The following is a 17,458-nucleotide window of genomic DNA, read 5'->3' as shown; positions in this document are numbered from 1 at the left end:
CCCCCCCCAGCTGCATTGGCACTTCCTACTATATGAGAGATGAAGGTTGAACAAATCCACAAGGGCCGTGACAAGGATTCTAACCTGCATCCGGGAGCATCCCAGACACTGTGTTAATCGACTGAGCTACGACAGGATTAAAAAGAGTTGAAACCGAAATTCTACTCAACTTACTGGATCCCGCAGCCTCTCCGAAGATCCAGTAAGTTCAGTAGAACTTCAGTTTCAACTCTTTTTAACCCTGTCATAGCTCAGTCGATTAAGGCAGTGTCTGGGATGCTCCCGGACACAGGTTCGAATCCTCGTCACGGCCCTTGTGGATTTGTTCATTTGATGCATCACGTTAGTGTGATTTCTGTGTGTAATGAAGGTTGAAGGTGGCTTCTGTACCCCTTTCCTGTCTGCTGGGGACAGGAAGGGATGTACAGAAGTGGGCACTTAGGAAGGTGCCCACTTTCCTAAGATTCCTGTTTGGGTCATCAGACATGCTGGGTTTTTGTAATACTAGCCAGGCTTGTGCACTAGATAGCATCAAGTAGTCAATCACATTAAAAATCAAAATTAAATAGACAATTACAGAAAATGAAAGCCTAATTTTTAACAGAAAAAACAAAAGATGGATCAAGTGAGATTTAGAAATGAGGGGGGGGGGGGGGTGAATAATAATATAATAATAATTTTTATTTAGGCAAAGGTACATACATAAAGATATTTTACAAAGTTTGTTGGCTTTATAGATAGAGCTAGTACATACAATGCCTAAAGCCACTATTACGCAAAGCGTTTCGGGCAGAAACGCAGAATATGCAGAAACGCAGAAACGCAGAATAGCTTATATCACGCAAAACATAGAAAAAACCTACTACATTTTATTTGGAAGTAGATCAAAGTAAATTCACCTTCAAGTAGATAATGGTAACATTAGCTTGAACAATCCTGTCATGGCATATATGGGGGGGGGGTGGTATGAATCTTTATAAGGCGTCGGTAGTTAAATTACAGAGATGATTGTGTAGAGGTGATGCAGTTTAGGCTAGATGTTGGTAAGTGGGCGCAAGAGGCCCCCGATGGGCATGGTGCACATTGGCACAGAACAAGTAGGATAAGAAACCCTTGTATATTGTATGTAACAATATTTTTGTAAATTACAAAAAATAATTTTTGTAAATTACATTTATAAAACCCTGTTCTTAAATGTAAACCCTGCTGTGAAACTCTCCCTGGACAGATGTAAAAGGACCCATTATCACCACACCAGAAATAAATATCTCTGATATCCCCAGAGTCAAACTTAATCTGTGTAAACACTCTATGCAAATAAAGGGACCCAGTCTATGGAACTCACTCCCTAATGAACTGAAAAGCTGTCCAACTTTTGCCTCATTCAAAAGCAAAAACTAAAAAGTACCTAATTTCATCTTCATAGTTTCCTTCCTTGTGCATTAAAATTGCACTGTATCTAGTGCTACCCAATCTCCCAATCTTTATGTACCAAATCCAAACAACTTTACTATTATGATCATTGCTGTCTTCTTATATGTGCTATCAGTATGTTGTATTGTGCCTATTAATCTTTGTTAAATTACCAATCAAGCTTTCAATGCAATCAATCAGAGCTACCGATGTGCTTTAATACCTACTAAGCTCTCTCATCTCCTTCAGTACATCGTGTTAATACATACATAGACACACATCACAAACAATAAACATATTACTAAACATTCTGAGAGATATGAATAAGTTCCCTGCCCGAAACGCTTTGCGTAATAGTGGCTTTAGGCATTGTATGTACCAGCTCTATCTATAAACCTAGCAATTTTTGTAAAAATCTCATATATGTATGTACCTTACCTGAATAAACATTTATTTATTTATTTATTATTTATTATTTATTTATTTATTTATTTATAAACATCTACATTTCCTGTTGACCTATGTGACAGTCGGGTGGGTTGTCAGATTGGGCTACAAGTAGCGAATTGGGCTACTTTTGAGAGCCCCGCGCTCCCAAATTTTTAATTTCGCTACTTGCTGCTTTTTTGACTAATTTAAAAGCAAGTTGGGCTAATTTGGGCTATTAATGTTAAGCAACTCAATGATGATTATTTATGGTCAGATGCAACACAAACAAGCACCCCGCGATAGCAACCATAGACTGACAATTTAAATGCGAGCACAGAACGCAGTATATCCTTTTACGGCCAAAGATCACATTCACTCCAAAAAAATCTTCCACTTACAGGCTATTCATGCCTGTGCCACCTCTTGGGTAGCTTAATCTTCATCAATCAATCACAAATAAGGAACAACGATTTCAAGTTCAGTTAGTTTAGTTTAGTTTGGTTCATTTATTATGCACCCCATACCCATCCCGTGGGCGGTAGTGGAAAGGGTTACAGAGGCACATAATGGGCTCAGGAACTAAACCCCACAATTCATTTAGCTAAGCAAGTTACAATCTTGATGAGCTAGTTACAAAATTCAATATAAGTCGTCACATCAACAATGGGTTCGAGATCGACCTCAAGTACAGGTTCTAAATTAAGCAACTGACATATGTGGAGAGCTAATGTCACAATTTATATGTTTGTCCTGCACACCGTCCCCCATTCAGGGGGCTAAAAATGAAAAATGGCCTAATTTAACATATGTGCTAAAAATATTAACATAAATAATTCGTTTGTTAGATAACAAGATATTCATAGCAATAAGGTTTCTTGGAATGGCCTATAATGCACGCAAATACTAGTTTACGCACTTTTCGGGTAGTACGCCTGGAATTTCAAAATGGCGTTCAAACGGCGGTTGGTCGTTGAAAGCTCTGCCAGTACCGTCGCTGCCGCCAACGCGACAACATGTACCGCTGATTTCCGACATATGTAACATTGCTCCAGGTAAGAGTGATAATTCTTTTTGACATATTTATATCTTATATATACAAAGTATATAGAATTATATAATATAATGGGGTTTCGCGTATGCAGTTTGCTTCGAACAATGCCTATCAATGTTAGTTTAGTTCGTTTATTATGCACCCCATACCCATCTTGTGGGCTACCTTGAGGTGCATCTGGGGCTTAGTGTCCCCGCGGCCCGGTCGTCGACCAGGCCTCCTGGTTGCTGGACTGATCAACCAGGCTGTTGGACGCGGCTGCTCGCAGCCTGACGTATGCGTCACAGCCTGGTTGATCAGGTATCCTTTGGAGGTGCTTATCCAGTTCTCTCTTGAACACTGTGAGGGGTCGGCCAGTTATGCCCCTTATGTGTAGTGGAAGCGTGTTGAACAGTCTTGGGCCTCTGATGTTGATAGTTCTGAGTACCTGTTGTACCTCTGCTGGGCGGTAGTGGAAAGGGTTACAGAGGCACATAATGGGCTCAGGGACTGAACCCCACAATTCATTTAGCTAAGCAAGTTACAATCTTGATCTAGTTACAAAATTCAATACAAGTCGTCACATCAACAATGGGTTCGAGATCGACCTCAAGTACAGGTTCTAAATTAAGCACCTGACATATGTGGAGAGCTAGTGTCACAATTTGTTTGTCCTGCACACCGCCCCCCATCCAGTGGGCAGCGGTGGATAGGTTACAATCACTCGGTTACTATACCTACAGTTAGCAGACTGGGGATATTTGGCTAAAATTTCTGGTAGCAGATCAGGTCCCCCATTTGTTCCGATTTTTTTTCAAATTGGATTTTACAATTCAAGTGTTATGTTATTTACTGCTTTAGCAGATAGGCGGTTCCATGGGTTTATAACCCTGTGGGTGAAAATATAGCTTATGTTTTCAGTCCTACACTGCGGCTTGTTGGACTTGAAACCGATGTTCCTTGTTTGTGTTCCATCTGACCTTTTGAAGTTGTTCTCTGGATCCATATCTTCGAAACTGTTCAATATTTTAATAGGCAGGCGATGAGTCACAATAACGTGGCTGAAGTATGTTGACCAGACCACACACTAGAAGTTGAAGGGACGACGAGTTTCGGTCCGTCCTGGACCATTCTCAAGTCGATTCAAGTCGATATTTTAATAGTTTCGGTGAGATCCATCCTGGCATGCCTAGTTTGCAGTGTTGTTAGCCCTGTGACCCTCAACCGTTCATGGTATGAAACTAGACCTCATTCTGCAATTATTTTTGTCGCCTGGTGTTCAATTTTCTCCATGAAAGGTTGGGCGCGGGGTGGGTTCTCTGTCGGCCTCCAAGTGGGTTCTCTGTCGGGCCCCAAGTGGGTTCTCTGTCGGGCCCCAAGTGGGTTCTCTGTCGGGTCCCAAGTGGGTTCTCTGTAGGGCCCCAAGTGGGTTCTCTGTCGGGCCCCAAGTGGGTTCTCTGTCGGGCCCCAAGTGGGTTCTCTGTCGGGCCCCAAGTGGGTTCTCTGTCGGGCCCTAAGTGGGTTCTCTGTCGGGCTCCTAAGTGGGTTCTCTGTCGGGCTCCAAGTGGGTTCTCTGTCGGGCTCCAAGTGGGTTCTCTGTCGGGCCCCAAGTGGGTTCTCTGTCGGGCCCCAAGTGGGTTCTCTGTCGGGCCCCAAGTGGGTTCTCTGTCGGGCCCCAAGTGGGTTCTCTGTCGGGCCCCAAGTGGGTTCTCTGTCGGGGCTCCAAGGTGGGTTCTCTGTCGGGGCTCCGGGGTGGGTTGTCGGTCGGGGCTCCGGGGTGGGTTGTCGGTCGGGGCTCCGGGGTGGGTTGTCGGTCGGGGCTCCGGGGTGGGTTGTCGGTCGGGGCTCCGGGGTGGGTTGTCGGTCGGGGCTCCGGGGTGGGTTGTCGGTCGGGGCTCCGGGGTGGGTTGTCGGTCGGGGCTCCGGGGTGGGTTGTCGGTCGGGGCTCCGGGGTGGGTTGTCGGTCGGGGCTCCGGGGTGGGTTGTCGGTCGGGGCTCCGGGGTGGGTTGTCGGTCGGGGCTCCGGGGTGGGTTGTCGGTCGGGGCTCCGGGGTGGGTTGTCGGTCGGGGCTCCGGGGTGGGTTGTCGGTCGGGGCTCCGGGGTGGGTTGTCGGTCGGGGCTCCGGGGTGGGTTGTCGGTCGGGGCTCCGGGGTGGGTTGTCGGTCGGGGCTCCGGGGTGGGTTGTCGGTCGGGGCTCCGGGGTGGGTTGTCGGTCGGGGCTCCGGGGTGGGTTGTCGGTCGGGGCTCCGGGCAGGCTTTAGGTACTCAACTGGCGGGCTCTGGGTGGGTGACTGTTCGGGCTCCAGGTGGGTGTCTGTCCGGCTTCGGGTGGGTTCTTGGTAGGGCTTGGGGGGTGTGGGTTCTTGGTAGGGCTTGGGGGGGTGTGGGTACTTGGTAGGGCTTGGGGGGGGTGTGGGTTCTTGGTAGGGCTTGGGGGGGTGTGGGTTCTTGGTAGGACTTGGGGGGGTGTGGGTTCTTGGTAGGACTTGGGGGGGGGTGTGGGTTCTTGGTAGGGCTTGGGGGGGGTGTGGGTTCTTGGTAGGGCTTGGGGGGGGTGTGGGTTCTTGGTAGGGCTTGGGGGGGTGTGGGTTCTTGGTAGGGCTTGGGGGGGTGTGGGTTCTTGGTAGGGCTTGGGGGGGTGTGGGTTCTTGGTAGGGCTTGGGGGGGTGTGGGTTCTTGGTAGGGCTTGGGGGGGTGTGGGTTCTTGGTAGGGCTCGGGGGGGGTGTGGGTTCTTCGTAGGGCTCGGGGGGGTGTGGGTTCTTGGTAGGGCTCGGGGGGGTGTGGGTTCTTGGTAGGGCTCGGGGGGGTGTGGGTTCTTGGTAGGGCTCGGGGGGGTGTGGGTTCTTGGTAGGGCTCGGGGGGGTGTGGGTTCTTGGTAGGGCTCGGGGGGGTGTGGGTTCTTGGTAGGGCTCGGGGGGGTTGGGTTCTCTGTAGGGCTCGGGGGGTGTGGGTTCTTGGTAGGGCTCGGGGGAGTGAGGGTTCTTGGTAGGGCTCGGGGGGTGTGGGTTCTTGGTAGGGCTCGGGGGGGGTGTGGGTTCTTGGTAGGGCTCGGGGGGGGTGTGGGTTCTTGGTAGGGCTCGGGGGGGTTGGGTTCTCTGTAGGGCTCGGGGTGGGTTCTTGGTAGGGCTCGGGGTGGGTTCTCGGTAGGGCTCGGGGCGGGCTCCAGGTACTCAACTGACGGGTTCCAGTTCACTCAACTGGCGGGCTCCGGTTCACTCAACTGGCGGGCTCCGGTTTATAAAACTGGCGGGCTCTGGGTGTTTGACTGGTCGGGCTCCGGGTGGGTGACTGTTCGGGCTCCAGGTGGGTGTCTGTCCGGCTTCGGGTATGCTCTTGGTAGGGCTTCGAGGTGGGTTCTTGGTAGGACTTAGGGTTGGCTCCCGGTCAGGCTCAGGGTGGGCTCTTTCGGGTTCGGGATGGGCTCTCGGGCTTGGGGTACCTCTGTAGGGCTCGGGGTAGGTTCTTGGTCGGGCCCAGGGTGGGTTCTCTGTAGGGCTCAGGGTGTTTTCATGGTAGGACTAAGGGTGGGTTCTCTGTAGGGATCAGGGTGGGTTCTCGGTAGGGCTCTGGGTGGGTTCTCGGTCTGGCTCGGGGCGGGCTCCAGGTACTCAACTGACGGGTTCCAGTTCACACAACTGGCGGGCTCCGGTTCACTCAACTGGCGGGCTCCGGTTTACTAAACTGGCGGGCTCCGGGTGTTTGACTGGTCGGGCTCCGGGTGGGTGACTGTTCGGGCTCCAGGTGGGTGTCTGTCCGGCTTCGGGTGGGTTCTCGGTAGGGCTTGGGGGTGGGTTCTCGGTAGGGCTTGGGGCTGAGTTCTCGGTAGGGCTTGGGGCTGGGTTCTCGGTAGGGCTTGGGGCTGGGTTCTCGGTAGGGCTTGGGGGGTGGGTTCTCGGTAGGGCTTGGGGGGTGGGTTCTCGGTAGGGCTTGGGGGGTGGGTTCTCGGTAGGGCTCGGGGTGGGCTCTTTCGGGATCGGGATAGGCTCTCGGGCTTGGGGAACCTCTGTAGGGCTCGGGGTAGGTTCTTGGTCGGGCTCAGGGTGGGTTCTCGGTAGGGCTCGGGGCGGGCTCCAGGTACTCAACTGACGGGTTCCAGTTCACTCAACTGGCGGGCTCCGGTTCACTCAACTGGCGGGCTCCGGTTTACTAAACTGGCGGGCTCCGGGTGTTTGACTGGTCGGGCTCCGGGTGGGTGACTGTTCGACTCCAGGTGGGTGTCTGTGCGGCTTCGGGTGGGTCCTTGGTAGGGCTTGGGGTGGGTTCTTGGTAGGTATTGGGGCTGGGTTCTCGGTAGGGCTTTGGGCTGGGTTCTTGGTAGGGCTTGGGGGGTGGGTTCTCGGTAGGGTTTGGGGGGGTGGGTTCTCGGTAGGGCTTGGGGGGGTTGGTTCTCGGTAGGGCTTGGGAGTGGGTTCTCGGTAGGGCTTGGGGGGGTGGGTTCTCGGTAGGGCTTGGGGGAGTGGGTTCTCGGTAGGGCTCGGGGCGGGCTCCAGGTACTCAACTGACGGGTTCCAGTTCACTCAACTGGCGGGCTCCGGTTCACTCAACTGGCGGGCTCCGGTTTACTAAACTGGCGGGCTCCGGGTGTTTGACTGGTCGGGCTCCGGGTGGGTGACTGTTCGGGCTCCAGGTGGGTGTCTGTCCAGCTTCGGGTGGGTTCTTGATAGGGCTTGGGGTGGGTTCTTGGTAGGTATTAGGGCTGGGTTCTTGGTAGGGCTTGGGGGTGGGTTTTGGTAGGGCTTGGGGGTGGGTTTTGGTAGGGCTTGGGGGTGGGTTTTGGTAGGGCTTGGGGGGTGGGTTCTCAGTAGGGCTTGGGGGGTTGGTTCTCGGTAGGGCTTGGGGGTGGGTTCTCGGTAGGGCTCGGGGTGGGCTCTTTCGGGATCGGGATAGGCTCTCGGGCTTGGGGAACCTCTGTAGGGCTCGGGGTAGGTTCTTGGTCGGGCTCAGGGTGGGTTCTCGGTAGGGCTCGGGGCGGGCTCCAGGTACTCAACTGACGGGTTCCAGTTCACTCAACTGGCGGGCTCCGGTTCACTCAACTGGCGGGCTCCGGTTTACTAAACTGGCGGGCTCCGGGTGTTTGACTGGTCGGGCTCCGGGTGGGTGACTGTTCGGGCTCCAGGTGGGTGTCTGTCCAGCTTCGGGTGGGTTCTTGGTAGGGCTTGGGGTGGGTTCTTGGTAGGTATTAGGGCTGGGTTCTTGGTAGGGCTTGGGGGTGGGTTTTGGTAGGGCTTGGGGGTGGATTTTGGTAGGGCTTGGGGGTGGGTTTTGGTAGGGCTTGGGGGGTGGGTTCTCGGTAGGGCTTGGGGGGTGGGTTCTCGGTAGGGCTTGGGGGGTGGGTTCTCGGTAGGGCTCGGGGTGGGCTCTTTCGGGATCGGGATAGGCTCTCGGGCTTGGGGAACCTCTGTAGGGCTCGGGGTAGGTTCTTCGTCGGGCTCAGGGTGGGTTCTCGGTAGGGCTCGGGGCGGGCTCCAGGTACTCAACTGACGGGTTCCAGTTCACTCAACTGGCGGGCTCCGGTTCACTCAACTGGCGGGCTCCGGTTTACTAAACTGGCGGGCTCCGGGTGTTTGACTGGTCGGGCTCCGGGTGGGTGACTGTTCGGGCTCCAGGTGGGTGTCTGTCCAGCTTCGGGTGGGTTCTTGGTAGGGGTTGGGGTGGGTTCTTGGTAGGTATTAGGGCTGGGTTCTTGGTAGGGCTTGGGGGTGGGTTCTTGGTAGGGCTTGGGGGTGGGTTCTTGGTAGGGCTTGGGGGTGGGTTCTTGGTAGGGCTTGGGGGTGGGTTCTGGGTAGGGTTTGGGGTTGGCTCCCGGTCAGGCTCGGGGTGGGCTCTTTCGGGATTGGGATAGGCTCTCGGGCTTGGGGAACCTCTGTAGGGCTCGGGGTAGGTTCTTGGTCGGGCTCAGGGTGGGTTCTCGGTAGGGCTCGGGGCGGGCACCAGGTACTCAACTGACGGGTTCCAGTTCACTCAACTGGCGGGCTCCGGTTCACTCAACTGGCGGGCTCCGGTTTACTAAACTGGCGGGCTCCGGGTGTTTGACTGGTCGGGCTCCGGGTGGGTGACTGTTCGGGCTCCAGGTGGGTGTCTGTCCGGCTTCGGGTGGGTCCTTGGTAGGGTTTGGGGTGGGTTCTTGGTAGGTATTGAGGCTGGGTTCTCGGTAGGGCTTTGGGCTGGGTTCTCGGTAGGGCTTTGGGCTGGGTTCTCGGTAGGGCTTGGGGGGGTGGGTTCTCGGTAGGGCTTGGGGGGTGGGTTCTCGGTAGGGCTCGGGGTGGGCTCTTTCGGGATCGGGATAGGCTCGGGCTTGGGGAACCTCTGTAGGGCTCGGGGTAGGTTCTTGGTCGGGCTCAGGGTGGGTTCTCGGTAGGGCTCGGGGTGGGCTCCAGGTACTCAACTGACGGGTTCCAGTTCACTCAACTGGCGGGCTCCGGTTCACTCAACTGGCGGGCTCCGGTTTACTAAACTGGCGGGCTCCGGGTGTTTGACTGGTCGGGCTCCGGGTGGGTGACTGTTCGGGCTCCAGGTGGGTGTCTGTCCGGCTTCGGGTGGGTTCTTGGTAGGGCTTGGGGTGGGTTCTTGGTAGGTATTGGGGCTGGGTTCTCGGTAGGGCTTTGGGCTGGGTTCTCGGTAGGGCTTTGGGCTGGGTTCTCGGTAGGGCTTGGGGGGTGGGTTCTCGGTAGGGTTTGGGGGGGTGGGTTCTCGGTAGGGCTTGGGGGGGTGGGTTCTCGGTAGGGCTTGGGGGGGTGGGTTCTCGGTAGGGCTTGGGGGAGTGGGTTCTCGGTAGGGCTTGGGGGGGGGTTCTCGGTAGGGCTTGGGGGGGGGGTTCTCGGTAGGGCTTGGGGGGTGGGTTCTCGGTAGGGCTTGGGGGGTGGGTTCTCGGTAGGGCTTGGGGGGGGTGGGTTTTCGGTAGGGCTTGGGGGGTGGGTTCTCGGTAGGCGTCGGGGTGGGGTCTTTCGGGATCGGGATAGGCTCTCGGGCTTGGGGAACCTCTGTAGGGCTCGGGGTAGGTTCTTGGTCGGGCTCAGGGTGGGTTCTCGGTAGGGCTCGGGGCGGGCTCCAGGTACTCAACTGACGGGTTCCAGTTCACTCAACTGGCGGGCTCCGGTTCACTCAACTGGCGGGCTCCGGTTTACTAAACTGGCGGGCTCCGGGTGTTTGACTGGTCGGGCTCCGGGTGGGTGACTGTTCGGGCTCCAGGTGGGTGTCTGTCCAGCTTCGGGTGGGTTCTTGGTAGGGCTTGGGGTGGGTTCTTGGTGGGTATTAGGGCTGGGTTCTTGGTAGGGCTTGGGGGTGGGTTCTTGGTAGGGTTTGGGGGTGGGTTCTTGGTAGGGTTTGGGGTTGGCTCCCGGTCAGGCTCGGGGTGGGCTCTTTCGGGATCGGGATAGGCTCTCGGGCTTGGGGAACCTCTGTAGGGGTCGGGGTAGGTTCTTGGTCGGGCTCAGGGTGGGTTCTCGGTAGGGCTCGGGGCAGGCTCCAGGTACTCAACTGACGGGTTCCAGTTCACTCAACTGGCGGGCTCCGGTTCACTCAACTGGCGGGCTCCGGTTTACTAAACTGGCGGGCTCCGGGTGTTTGACTGGTCGGGCTCCGGGTGGGTGACTGTTCGGGCTCCAGGTGGGTGTCTGTCCGGCTTCGGGTGGGTTCTTGGTAGGGCTTGGGGGTGGGTTCTTGGTAGTTCTTGGGGGTGGGTTCTTGGTAGGGCTTAGGGTTGGCTCTCGGTCAGGCTCGGGGTGGGCTCTTTCGGGTTCTGGATGGGCTCTCGGGCTTGGGTTACCTCTGTAGGGCTCGGGGTAGGTTCTTACTCAGGCTCATGGTGGGCTCTCTGTAGGGCTCAGAGTGGGTTCTTGATAGGACTCGGGGTGGGTTCTCTGTAGGGATCAGGGTAGGTTCTTGTTAGGGCTCTGGGTGGGTTCTTGGTCGGGCTCGGGGCAGGCTCCAGGTACTCAACTGACGGGTTCCAGTTCACACAACTGGCGGGCTCCGGTTCACTCAACTGGCGGGCTCCGGTTTACTAAACTGGCGGGCTCCGGGTGTTTGACTGGTCGGGCTCCGGGTGGGTGACTGTTCGGGCTCCAGGTGGGTGTCTGTCCGGCTTCGGGTGGGTTCTTGGTAGGGCTTGGGGATGGATTCTTGGTAGGGCTTGGGGGTGGGTTCTTGGTAGGGCTTGGGGTGGGTTCTTGGTAGGGCTTAGGGTTGGCTCTCGGTCAGGCTCGGGGTGGGCTCTTTCGGGTTCGGGATGGACTCTCGGGCTTGGGTTACCTCTGTAGGGCTCGGGGTAGGTTCTTGGTCAGGCTCAGGGTGGGCTCTCTGTAGGGCTCAGAGTGGGTTCTTGATAGGACTTGGGGTGGGTTCTCTGTAGGGATCAGGGTGGGTTCTCGGTAGGGCTCTGGGTGGGTTCTCGGTCGGGCTCGGGGCAGGCTCCAGGTACTCAACTGACGGGTTCCAGTTCACACAACTGGCGGGCTCCGGTTCACTCAACTGGCGGGCTCCGGTTTACTAAACTGGCGGGCTCCGGGTGTTTGACTGGTCGGGCTCCGGGTGGGTGACTGTTCGGGCTCCAGGAGGGTGTCTGTCCGGCTTCGGGTGGGTTCTTGGTAGGGCTTGGGGGTGGGTTCTTGGTAGGGCTTGGGGGTGGGTTCTTGGTAGGGCTTGGGGGTGGGTTCTTGGTAGGGCTTGGGGGTGGGTTCTTGGTAGGGCTTGAGGGGTGGGTTCTTGGTAGGGCTTGGGGGGTGGGTTCTTGGTAGGGCTTGGGGGTGGGTTCTTGGTAAGGCTTGGGGGTGGGGTCTTGGTAGGGTTTGGGGTGGGGTCTTGGTAGGGCTTGGGGGTGGGTTCTTGGTAGGGCTTGGGGTGGGTTCTTGGTAGGGCTTGGGGGTGGGTTCTTGGTAGGGCTTGGGGGTGGGGTCTTGGTAGGGCTTGGGGGTGGGGTCTTGGTAGGGCTTGGGGGTGGGGTCTTGGTAGGGTTTGGGGGTGGGGTCTTGGTAGGGTTTGGGGGTGGGGTCTTGGTAGGGCTTGGGGGTGGGGTCTTGGTAGGGCTTGGGGGTGGGGTCTTGGTAGGGCTTGGGGGTGGGGTCTTGGTAGGGCTTGGGGGTGGGGTCTTGGTAGGGCTTAAAAATTAGGCTGTGGGTTGTGCATGGTCAGGCTTCGGTTCGTGCATGGTTGTGCTTCAGCGGTTGTTTGTGTATTCTTTTCAATCTTTTCTTCTTTTCTTCTGTGCAATCTTTTCTACAAACAACTCTTAGCCTTTATAACACCCACTGTCCTAGGCTTACAAAACAAGTCACAAGCAAAAGGCTTAACAATCCTTGGCTTACAAAGGGAATACTGAAATCCATTAACAAAAAACACGACCTTGAGAAGAAAAAAAAAAGTATAGGTTAGGAATTGTCTCCAAAGAATTCTCAAAGAATTACTCATTATTGCTATCTAAGATAATTAGACGAGCCAAAACTAAATACTACGAAGATAAATTTACTCAAATAAAGAGCAACATTAAACAAACTTGGAGCACAATTTCACAAATATTGGGATCAAAGAAATCTTTAAATAACAAACCGACTCTCCTGTCTAATAACGATGGTCAGCTTTCAGCCTCTGATTCTGCTATAGAGTTCAATAGGTTCTTCTCTTCCATTGGTTCATCCCTTGCAAATGATATTCCATCTTCCAGTACTGACATTAAGGACTATCTTACAGGTAACTATCCACAGTCTCTGTACCTAAAGCCTATTAACTCCACTGACGTCAATGAGATAATCCTTTCCCTTAAAACCAAGTCTGGTGCCCTTGAGGAGATACCAACTTTAATTTACAAAAAGCCTCCAGATCTTTAGCCCCTGCTATTGCTTTGCTCTTCAACAAGTCACTTGAACTCCAAACCTTTCCAGATATTCTAAAAAAAGCGAGAGTAACGCCTGTCCACAAATGTGGTGACCCCACAGATGTTAACAACTACAGACCTATATCAATCCTGCCAAACTTGTCAAAATTTTTTGAAAAACTTATATACAAGCAGCTTTACTCATATCTAGCCAAACTCAATATACTTAGCCCTTGCCAATATGGCTTCAGACCCCAAAAAAGCACTAACGATGCACTTATTAGTATGCTTAACTCGATTCATACAGCTCTTGATAAAAAGGAGTTCCCTGTTGGGTTATTTGTGGACCTGCGTAAAGCTTTTGATACTGTCAACCACCATAACCTTCTTCTTAAATTACATCATTATGGAGTCAGAGGACACTCCCTACAATACCTCGAGTCCTACCTTACTGACAGGCTCCAATATGTTTCTGTGAATAATACAATTTCTCCCACCCTACCCATCAACATTGGTGTTCCTCAGGGCAGCATACTTGGCCCTCTCCTCTTTCTCATCTACATTAATGACCTTCCAAATGCCTCCCAACACCTCAAACCAATTCTATTTGCTGACGACACAACCTTCATTTACTCCAGTCCTGACCCTCTTGCTCTAAATGCCACAGTAAATACTGAGCTAAATAAAGTCCATCTTTGGCTAACTGCCAACAAACTCACCCTTAACATTGACAAAACCTTCTATATTCTGTTTGGCAATAAATCCTCTAGTCTTATAAATCTCAAAATAAACAATACCCAAATTTGTAACAAATTAGATGGCAAATTCCTTGGCATTCTCATTGACCACAAGCTGAATTTCCAGGGACACATTCTAAATATATCAAAAAAAGTTTCAAAAACTGTGGGCATTCTTTCTAAGATCAGATATTATGTACCACGCCCTGCCCTGGTGACTCTCTATTACTCCCTTATCTATCCTTATCTCAACTATGGTATTTGTGCTTGGGGTTCTACTACCCAAAATCACTTACGTCCTCTAATTACCCAACACAAAGCCGCTATTAGAACAATATCCAACTCTGGCCCCAGACATCACTCGGTACCCCTACTCAAATCTCTTAACATGTTAGATATTAAGTCACTGCACATTCTCTCATGTGTATTATACATATATAAAACGCTAAACTATAATGCCAATCCTGATCTTAAAAGCTTCATAGAAGGTTGTAACAGAACCCATGAGCACCACACCAGAAATAAATACAGTTTTGATATTCCTAGAGTACGTCTTAATCAAACTAGAAATGCTCTGCAAATCAAGGGGCCCAGAATGTGGAATGACCTTCCCAACCATGTTAAAGACTGTACCTCTCTCAACCAGTTTAAGATAAAAACTAAACACTACCTAATAAATTCCCTGTAATCTACCTCACTCCTCTATTGTCAACCCATGTCTGTTATTTTCTTTTTTTTTTTTTTTAATCAACACTGTTTGTCAACCTATTGTATTTGTGCTGCTTTTTCAGTCATGTTCCCCCTTTTTTTTATCTTTATTTGTATTTGTTCTCAACACCTTTTATTCTTTATGCTCAATTAGTATTAAGTTCTAGATATTAATGTTTTTCTTGCCCGAAACGCATTGCGTAATAGTGGCTTTAGGCATTGTATGTACTAGCTCTATCTATATATCAATCCTTTAATGTAACATCACTTGTATGTATATACCTTACCTGAATAAACATCTGAATCTGAATCTGAATCTATTATAGTACTCCAGGTTTGTTTGCTAAGGCTCTATGTTTATATGTTTGCTAGAAATCCGGGTTTCTTTTTTGTATGCGTGTGTGTGTGTGTGTGTGCAGAAATAATATGAATAAAACAATTAACATCGTGTAGTGTACTCTATATATCAAAATATATTACTTTGAAACCCGTATCAGTCACTCAACAAAAAATTGGGCTACTCTTATTACAAATTCGCTACTTTTTGACGATCAGCTCGCTACTTTTAGCAATTTGTATCTGGCAACCGTGGTCGGGTCAGAGGCCCATGTGGGTGTGGACCAAGTGAGGCTCCAACACTGGAGGTCCTGCTGCTCGTCCTCCTGGTACTTATAATTGGTAGTCCAGTTGTTAACATACATTCCCTTTGAATGGTTGGGCAGTAACGTTTGCATCTCGCTGATATGCTTTAATGTCTTGTGAATTTCACAGCTGGTGAAGCAGTGTGTGTTGGTGTCTGTGATTACAATACGTATGTGAAGGTTCAATGGTCTTCCCTATTGCTGCTGTAATATGTTCATTGTATACTGATTGTCTGATATAAGTAATAAGATAGTAAGAATAATTCCTGTACACATTGAGGCAATAGTACAGTAGTACATTCGGGTTCGTTGTCGACTCATAATCGGGAATTACGGGTTCGACTCCCCAGGACGGGACAGAAATGGTTGGGTGCATTTTCTATCACTATATGCCTCTGTTCACCTAGCAGTAAATAGGTACCCAGGAGTTAGTCAGCTGGTTTTGAGGTTGCATCCTTGGGAGGGGCTAGATATACAGTAAGCCTATATACATTGGCTGCCTGCCCCCCAGACACAATAATTGATTAATTATTTGTTAGCTAACATAATTACAGACAAATATCAAATTCACCAATATTATTAATATTGTTGTGTATAAAAAATTCCATAATAACACTACAGTATACTGTACTTGTTCTCTGTAAATTTCAACATACCAAGTTCTTGCTAGTTGGCTTCAGCCTAACTGAAGTCATTATTAATTGACTATGTTTGGAATAAATCATAATTTTTTTCCTATAGATATGAATAATATAGAAATTAATGGGCATATGAATTCCCATTAACACAAATGTTATATTAATGTGTAAATAATTCATTTATATTTCATTCATGTTTTGATTGCATTTCCTCCATTCCGCTTTTCATTACAGTATTATTTCCTTTAATTTTATCTTGCATTAATCCTGCACAATGAACATATTTTCTTTAAAAGGTTTTGTCACTTCCAACCACAGTACAGTACTTCTGTAACTGATTTATTCTCCTCACATTGCACACACAGCTATACAAACCCATCAGTACCTTTACTATCTGGGGCCTGGGCAGGTGTGGGCCTCAGATCCAATGCAATTCTGAGTTTGAGTGGGAAGAATTTTGCAACGTGATTGGGTCTCGTAGTACAGTTGGCTTCATTCTCAATGAGTTAGATTCTTGGGCGTGACAGAAATGGTTTGGGCACGTTTCTTTTTACCTGATATCTCTGTTCACCTAATGATAGATAGGTACCTTGGAGTTAGGCAACTGTTATGGGGAAGGCAACTGTTGCATCCTACCGATGGTCAGTAATTTTCCTGGGGGGGGGGAGGGGTGGGGAGGATCTCCATAACCCTAACAGGCTTCTGGACCTCAATTGAGGGGAACCATAAGATGAACCATACCTTAGCCATGCCCTCTACAGTACAGTATACCATAAACACTAACCTGTCTAATCTCCATGAACTTAAACCACTGTTTAGTATTAATAAAGGCAAGTTGGCTAAGTTTTGTTAGAATGGTTAGCTTAAATATTGTTAGTGTTAATTCCTCTATGTCTGAGTTTAACAAATTTAGGCTAAGGCAAAAGTCAGTCTTTATTATTTTCCATTCGGAGTATGCTACAGGTTCATTCTCGTGAAGTTTTGAACAGTAAAGGTTGATTGTTTCTGATTGTTTTCTTATACGTATTTTTATCACTGTTGAAATTTGCAGAACCATGGCAGAGGCCAAGAGTGCATTGAAGGAGGCCAAGAAGGCTATGAAGGAAAATGACTTCGAGGCAGTTAGTAAATATTGTAAGGTACGACATCCCTCAATGATTTTTCTTCTGTAATTGGTTCAGGTGTGATGTTACATATTGTGCTCTTTGGGGCAAAAGTTGGCTATATTTCAGAAAAGTTGAAAGGAATCAGTGCTAGGAAAGAAAATCTTTACAGGAAGCAAGTGTCAAAACAAAGTGCCTCAGAAATGCCATACTCTTATTGATCAGTCTTACGGTACTACATTCGTATTCATGAGATGTTCTACATGTAACAACTGGATTTCTACATTTTCAGATTGCTCTTAAACACGATCGCAAGAATTACAATGCCCTGTTATTGTTCGGTCGTGCATGCCAAGAGTTGGGCAAACTGGAGGACTCTAAAAAAGCACTCATGGTAATTTTCAGTTTTTTTTCAAGGTCTTCATATATTATTATTTTTGTATATCAGTCTAAAGTATAATAAATATGTTGACCAAACCACACACTAGAAATTGAAGAGACGACGACGACGTTTCGGTCCGTCCTGGACCATTATCATGTCGATGGTCCAGGACAGACCGAAACGTCGTTGTCTCTTCAATTTCTAGCGTGTGGTTTGGTCAACAATTTTCAGCCACGTTATTGTAACTCATCCTCTGTATAATAAATATATTGTTTGAAGAGGGTAAAAATATACATACAGTATTTGATATTTAGAGAAAAGGCTGCTGTAGCACAGTGGTCTGTATCCTTTGCTCACAATTGAGGGGACTTGGGTTCAATCCCTGGGCAGGATAGAAATGGTTAGGCATATGTACTTTCACCTGATGTGTCTGTTTACCTGGCAGTAAATAGGTACTTGGGAGTAAGACAACTGTTGTGGGTGGCATCCAGGGGAAGGTCAGCAGCTGGCCTAGGAGAGGGTGGGGGGGGGGGGGGGGGGGAGGAACCCTTGATAAGCCTCAGTGCA

The 17,458-nt window shown here is 50.5% G+C and overlaps 1 protein-coding gene across 3 annotated transcripts in view; it reads left to right on the top strand.

The window, feature by feature from the left end:
- The first annotated feature begins 2,808 nt into the window (after positions 1-2,808).
- LOC123756732 (superkiller complex protein 3) overlaps positions 2,809-17,458 on the top strand; it is a 32,971-nt gene continuing 18,321 nt past the window's right edge. The window contains exons 1-3 of one of the 3 annotated variants that reach the window (XM_045740014.2): positions 2,809-2,894; positions 16,458-16,545; positions 16,802-16,903. In XM_045740014.2, coding sequence (XP_045595970.2) covers positions 16,462-16,545; positions 16,802-16,903 — 186 coding nt within the window. In that variant the 5' untranslated portion in view covers positions 2,809-2,894; positions 16,458-16,461. Of the gene's footprint in view, positions 2,895-14,672; positions 14,793-14,885; positions 14,939-16,457; positions 16,546-16,801; positions 16,904-17,458 lie in introns of those variants that run through there. The other 2 variants (XM_045740015.2, XM_069331827.1) reach the window with 2 other exon arrangements.

Source organism: Procambarus clarkii, chromosome 26 (assembly GCF_040958095.1).
Source record: "Procambarus clarkii isolate CNS0578487 chromosome 26, FALCON_Pclarkii_2.0, whole genome shotgun sequence".
Classification (NCBI taxonomy): Eukaryota; Metazoa; Arthropoda; class Malacostraca; order Decapoda; family Cambaridae; genus Procambarus; species Procambarus clarkii.
Note: the sequence above shows the minus strand (reverse complement) of the source record. Positions and strands in the feature narration are given on the sequence as shown.